Source organism: Sinocyclocheilus anshuiensis, unplaced genomic scaffold (assembly GCF_001515605.1).
Source record: "Sinocyclocheilus anshuiensis isolate Anshui unplaced genomic scaffold, SAMN03320099.WGS_v1.1 scaffold612, whole genome shotgun sequence".
NCBI classification, from domain to species: Eukaryota; Metazoa; Chordata; class Actinopteri; order Cypriniformes; family Cyprinidae; genus Sinocyclocheilus; species Sinocyclocheilus anshuiensis.
Window position 1 is genome coordinate 585,492 of NW_015554098.1, and position 6,995 is coordinate 592,486.

The 6,995-nt window shown below is 39.4% G+C and overlaps 2 protein-coding genes across 2 annotated transcripts in view; one reads left to right on the forward strand and one right to left on the reverse strand.

The window, feature by feature from the left end:
• The window catches only part of LOC107669526 (regulatory-associated protein of mTOR-like), a 183,514-nt gene extending 178,340 nt beyond the window's left edge, over window positions 1–5,174 (reverse strand). The window contains exon 1 of the mRNA XM_016461796.1: window positions 5,089–5,174. Within this exon, the coding sequence (XP_016317282.1) occupies window positions 5,089–5,174 (86 nt within the window). The remainder of the gene's footprint in view (window positions 1–5,088) is intronic.
• A 1,594-nt stretch (window positions 5,175–6,768) lies between these two features.
• Window positions 6,769–6,995, forward strand: part of LOC107669527 (uncharacterized) — a 3,847-nt gene continuing 3,620 nt past the window's right edge. Inside the window, exon 1 of the mRNA XM_016461797.1 lies at window positions 6,769–6,937. Coding sequence (XP_016317283.1) covers window positions 6,769–6,937 — 169 coding nt within the window. The remainder of the gene's footprint in view (window positions 6,938–6,995) is intronic.

Sequence of the window (6,995 nt, forward strand, 5' to 3'; positions counted from 1 at the left end):
CCTCACTCGGCTAAACTCAGGGACAGGAGCCCTCACTGGACTAAACTCGGGGACAGGAGCCCTCACTGGGCTAAACTCGGGGACAGGAGCCCTCCGTGGGCTAAACTCGGAAACAGGAGCCCTCCGTGGGCTAAACTCGGGAACAGGAGCTCTCCGTGGGCTAAACTCGGGAACAGGAACTCTCCGTGGGCTATACTCAGGAACAGGAGCCCTCACTGGGCTAGACTCGAGGACAAGAGCCCTCACTGGAGCGAGCTCTGGGGCTGGAGCCGACACTGGAGCAAGCTTGACAATGGCACGGCCGGCGAGCTTGACAGCAGGGGAGAAAAATGGAAAAACAAAAGACTATTCAAAACGAAAACAAAACACGGGAGAAGGGGCGCCGCTTACTGTTTAGGTCCGCTGTTCTGTCACGGTTCACACTGGGAGCACGTGAACGAAGAAGCGAGGAGATGAGGAGTAAAGCAAATTCCAAAGTCTTTAATGAAAAACAAAGCTGGGAACACAGGAACATGGGAAACACTGAGAACACGAAATGACATTTAACAGCGGATGGGAAACGAGGGGCAGAACATACTTTAAATACACAGTAACTAATTAAACACAACTGGAACCAATAGAACTAAATAGGGACAGGAACAGGAAAAACCAAATATGGGCATAATAATCAAACTGGAGCACGTGGGGGAGGAAAACACAACACGAGACATGGAACAGAGTCTGACAAATCTAAAGTTGAAACTATTCATTATTTGATTAAATGTTTGTAACAAAGTTTGTAGTCACGGGAAGGAGGCGGCGGGAACCGGTGAACATTCAAACAAATCTTTAATAATAAAATAAACACAAAACAGCGCGACAGCCCCTCGCGGACCACTGTCGCGCACAATCAGAACCAAAACACAAAATAAAATCCAGGCCTGGTCCTCTCTCGTCTTTCACTGTCGTAGCTCCTCCTTTTATCCTTCCGGAGCTCCTCCGTGGGACTCGAGACTGGTGAGTGGTGCAGCTGTCATGCATTATCAATTACTCCACCGGCCTCGCTATTATTCGGCTATTTTTTGTCTTTTTGAAACTGCATTCAAAATCCACTTGGCTCAAAAATTTGAGGGGGCACGTGTCTTGTAGGCATGACACCTCTGTGCAGAGGAAAGGGATCACGCGTGACCACGGTGTATTATGCAGGGCCACAGGGAATGCTCGAACACAGGAAAGACGTGATCAGAAGGGGACAATCATGTAACATACCGAACTGAAGCGGCAGAGAACATTAATCACGGCGAGCTGTAGTCTATTGAGGTTTATTGCGTGTACCGCGCGAAGGCCAATAAAATATTCATAATTCTGTTATCAATAGTTTTATCACGTGTTTATAATGACAGTTTGATCACTGAAAAATAATTTCAAAAGTATAACTCTACAGCCTTATTTTTTATTATGCTTCGCTATATGTTGTGGATCATCTAAAATCACGATCTAAAACGTAGCTTAATGTGGTAAGAACTACGACCAGAATACCTACATAACAGTATTTTTTACCACACTTCCTTTGTGTTATGAACAATTTACTACAAAAACAGACAAAGACAAACTAATGAGACCATAAAAGCAATTCAGTTTAATTTTAAAGTGTAAATATCCTGTGTTGCTGGCGAAGGCCGTTTACACCAAGAGAACAAAGAAATTAACAAAAGAATGTGTTTTTTTTTTCCAATCGCGAGAAAGTGAGGTAATGAGTAAGTACAGGTTTTCGTTAATGCTTAGGCCTATCCTTTGACGCGAGTGACATGAGTTTGAATCTGACAGACAAACAAAATTTGTTTTTGCTACATGAAGTGACCTAAAAATAACATTTACAAAAATAAAATATAGCTGCAAGCAATGATGGCGGGCCCAAGCCATTAGTGCAAAAGCCTCCCACCCACCCCCCCACACACATAGAGGTAGCGTGAAATCAAATGTCTGATAGTTGTTTAATTTTCTGTTAGCCTTTAGAACATTATAAATTCATTAAAACTAAGCATGTTTCCTCAGAATGACTTGTTCTTCATATATTAAAAGTTTTGAAGAGTTTGGATAATGCACTTTAAAAATATAGGAAAATAGAGAAAATATAGTTTCCTTTTTTACTGTTATTCAGTAAATCGCCATGGCTACACCATTCAAGATATCCAAAATCCATTCACAATTTAAGTTCCTCAATGTTTTGCAATCATGTTGGTAAAGTTTGGTGTGAATTCTGTGATTTTCATACGAGCAGTATGCATTAATTCACAGCCACATTTTTCCAAAAATCCACGTTCAAATCAAAATAGCCAACTTCCTGTTGGTTGTAGCTAATCACTGTAAATTAGAAAGTTGTCCGGCTTGATGAGAACAATATATGTACTGAATTTGGTGACGGTAGGAAAAACTAACCCCCTCAGTTTTGTCAAAAGGTGGCGCTTCCTAACACCATTTATGAGATTTTGCCAGTGTCTAACAATCATTAATACTGATGTGTGTGTTGTGTTTCATGAAATTCTAAGCATGTTATCTGCCTCAAAAACACAGGAAACAAATGTTAAAGTTTGATGTGTTGCCATGGTAACAATATTTGAGATATCAATAATCCCTTCCCAGTTTTGCATCTGCCGTGTTTTGACATTATTCTGATGAAGTTTGAAGCAACTAGAGTAAAAATTAGATGCTGAATTCAAAGCATTTTTAAAATGACACACTTCCTGCTGCCAGTTGGTGGCGCTATAACTTTCAGTCATGATAATCACATCTATGTGATCGGCCTCATACAGCGAACAAACCGCTGAAATTTCATAAAAATCAGACAATGTGTGCAACAGTTATTAGACACTTCCTGTTTCTCATTTCTTGCCATAACTTCATCGCCTCGCCACGACCAAACCGTTCGAGATATCAAAAATTCCTTCGCAATTTAGCATCCCCAATGTCTTTAGATCATGTTCACCAAGTTTGGTGGCAATCGGGTAAAAAACCTATGACAAGTATATCAAATTCCACAGCATGCGCTTTTTACACAGCCCTAAATAGCCCTAAATAGCCAACTTCCTGTTGAGCGGAGCCTATAAGATGCAGTGCGAAAGTTGCTTGGCTCAATGAGATCTATATGTGTATTGAGTTTCATATGAATATGTGCAAGTATGTTTGAGATATACATCAAGTTTTCTGACTGTGATCCAGGGGGCGCTGTAGAGCCCCTGTGCCACGCCTGGGTCCCAGCCTCTTCAGCGTCCTAATGGCCGCAGATTCCAACGTGTGTGCCAATTTTCAGGAGTTTTTGAGCACGTTAAGGCCCCCAAAACCCCCCGTATAGTAAAAAAAAAAAATAAATATATATATATATATCGCTCCAAAAGAGTTTCATATGAATATGTGCAAGTATGTTTGAGATATACATCAAGTTTTCTGACTGTGATCCAGGGGGCGCTGTAGAGCCCCTGTGCCACGCCTGGGTCCCAGCCTCTTCAGCGTCCTAATGGCCGCAGATTCCAACGTGTGTGCCAATTTTCAGGAGTTTTTGAGCACGTTAAGGCCCCCAAAACCCCCCGTATAGTAAAAAAAAAAAATAAATATATATATATATATATAGCTCTAAGCAGCGATGGCGGGCCCAAGCTATCAGTGCAAAAGCCACCCCGGTGGCATCAGGAAAATTGTGAGAGAGAGAGAGAGAGAGAGAGCAATATATAAAACTTTGGTAACACTTTACAATGAGTTTCAATTGGTAATATTAACTATACTGGTTAACATGAACAATAATTGTATAGCATTCATTAATGTTAATTTATGTTAAGTTAAAAATGAATTAATACATTATTAGAAATTAAAGTTGTATCTTAGCATTAGTTTATGTACTGTGAATTAACATGAGCATGAATATTTTTTATTAACTAACATTAAAAAAGATTAATAAATGATGTAAAAATATAGTTTCTTGTTAATGTTAGTTAATGCATTAACTAATGTTAACCAGAGACCTTATTGTAAATTGTTACCAACACTTTTTATGATCTATAACCATTTTTTAAATATATTGTTTATTGTTAGTTCATGTTAGTTAATGCATTAACTAATGTTAATCAAAGAGACCTCATTGTAAATTGTTGCCAACACTTTTTATGATCTATAACAATTTTTAAAATTAGTTCAATGACCTATTAGCATTTGTAATAATAATAAATAATTAATTGAACTAAGCAGTAAAGGGATAGACTTAAAAGATCTCTTATCCTATCAGTGAGAGGTTAGAATATATAAAAGTTGTAATGATTTTTGCTTTAAAGATTTTTAAAAATTATTTTAATGCTCTATAAGCATTTCTACAATAATTACGTACAAGTATACTGACAGTACAGAACATTTCAACTGATTCTATGCATTATTTTTCATTCTGATACACAGAATTAGCTGAAACAGGATTAAGGTTTAAAGATTTTTAATCCTATGACTACATCTGGTGGCCATCTTTGGTATTACAGTCTTCACCTGTCACCTATAATGTGTGATAGTTAAAATTTTTTGGTGGCCCCTGAGCATGATACACTTTTTAAACTAAGCATGTTTCCTAAGAATGACTTGCTCTCCATATGTAAAAAGGTTTGAAGAGTTAGGATAATGAACTTTAAAGATATAAGAAAATTACTGTTATCTTTTTTACTGTTACTTTAATAAGTCGCCATGGCAACACCGGTAATCTTTTTGCAATTTAGCATTTGCAGTATCTTAGCATTATGTTGACAAAGTTTGGTGTGAATTGTATGAGTTTTGCAAGAGTAGTATGTATTAATTCACAGCCTGATGTTTCCAAAAATCCACATTCATACCAAACTAGCCAACTTTGTGTTGGTCGTAGTGTAGGATCTCTGTCGAACAGACACGAATAAACCCTTGGCCACCTCGTGAGCCATTGAACAACCACATTCCAAAGAAACAAACTAAAGATTCTCCTCCGCAGCCATCTGTGGTCGTAAAACTAATTAATGATCAACATAACGCCCGATTGTCTGGACCGGCTTCCTGTCAAGGCCTGGTCCTTATCCCTCAGGGGATCGGAACTTCTAAAACACTAACTCAATTACCAGGAGAGAAGAAGCTCCCTCTGTCTGAAGACCCTCCAAGGACCAGATGTGCAGTGTAACTTTGACCAGCTTCAGCATAAATCGATAATCCAATAAACAAGACAGACAGATTTACAGCTCCATCGTCTGAGCGGGAAAATCAGCAGACCTACACCGCGTGACTTTCTTGACCCTTTTTCCATACATTCCGGAAAGATGCGTGTTTCTCTCGGCAGAACACGCGAACTCGCATAGATGATTTCAAAAGACAATCATTTAAAAGTATAAAAGGGCAACTATATTCACAAATAATATGTTTTATGTCTTTTATATGCTTGATGTGTTTCATGTAATCGGTGCAACTTTAATCAATGTTTTATAACCCCTTTTAGCAGATAAAGCTATTAATATGTGTAAGGTATATGAAGTTTAGTGTTGAATGAAAACTTGTGATAATTGCAGAACATTGAAAGGAATGAAAAGTTGTTATTTTGAACAGTGGGTGTTGTACGACACTTTATAGAAGTTATTAACAAAACCTGCAAAGACATTTCCCCAGTGATGAATTGAACAGCATGTTAATTTATGCTCAAAGAGGAACCATACGGGGGCATGGCTAAGCCCTGCAACAGTGTCCAATTGGGACAATCGCTTCTGGGATGGACCAAATCGGCTTGCTTAAAAACCCAATGTCTGAACAGATCAGTGCTTGCTCACTCTCTCGATCTTTGGCTCTTTCGCCTTGTTGACTGCGCTACAAAGCGCTCACACGCTGTAACATCACGTGAGCGAGACTCCAGAACTCAAACACTTCGTTGATGCTTCGTAACTTTTCAGAACTGAAAGTATTGCAAACTCAGGCTCTCTCAGACGAACTTCAAGGCTCCTCCATAACCAAGCAACGCCCATTCACCACGAGGCTCTCCCAAAAAGACGTCATACAAATGACAGATCGGCAACCAATCAGAGGCTCCGGGATTCCCTGGGACTAGCCAATGAGGAAAACCCCTCTCAGCTCTCAACTCAAACGCAAGTAAAACAAGGTCTCCTTACTAGCTGGAAAACTGGTGCTGAATTGATCTTAAGCAACTAAAGATAAGCCAAATTTCTGCTTTTGTGATTTTCTTGGAGCGATCTAAGAGCGAATAATTTACTAGACTTTTGGGACTTCCTCAGAACTCCGTTACCTCTCATCCTTCGAACTGTATATGTCTGTGTGTGTGTGTGTGTGTTTTCATTAGTTTAGTACCATGTAATCTATAGAGTAGCTCAAATAAATTTATGTTTCATTATAAAGAATTATTGTCTTGTGTTGTGTATTGAAAGTTAAACTTTGCCCAGATTTTGCTACCTAGCTCGTAGCTTATAAATTATCACTAGCATGTATTAACCTGTGGCCAGGGATAATACAAATATCCAAATTGTTAAGATATACTGATGTTAATGTCTCACTGGACGAACAGTTGATAAAGTGTAAACTATCAAATTTGGAATCAGTTCAATCAGGTGGATTTTGAATCTTCAGATTCGATTCCCCTCTCAAAAGAGTTACATTTCATTACAGTAGCTATTGTCCGTAAATTAGAAAGTTGCCTTCAAGTTTTCTGTTTTCTGTGTTCCAGGGGGCGCTGTAGAGCCCTTGTGCCATGCCCGGGTCCCAGCCTCTGCGGCATCCTAATGACCGCATATTCCAATGTGTGGGGCAGTGCTGAAACATTCACCAGCTCCCTCTGAAGAACTTTACCACACGACAAAGCTAAAAGAACCTGCTCCAGTCAACCACAAATCATCGCATGGCTTGGACCTCAAAGACCTCGACAAGCTCACCAGGAACATTGGCAAATTCACCCCAAGTGTGCCAGGTAGCCAGGATGTCCAAGCTTATCTGCAAGACGTCGATTTCCATCTGGAAATGAGACC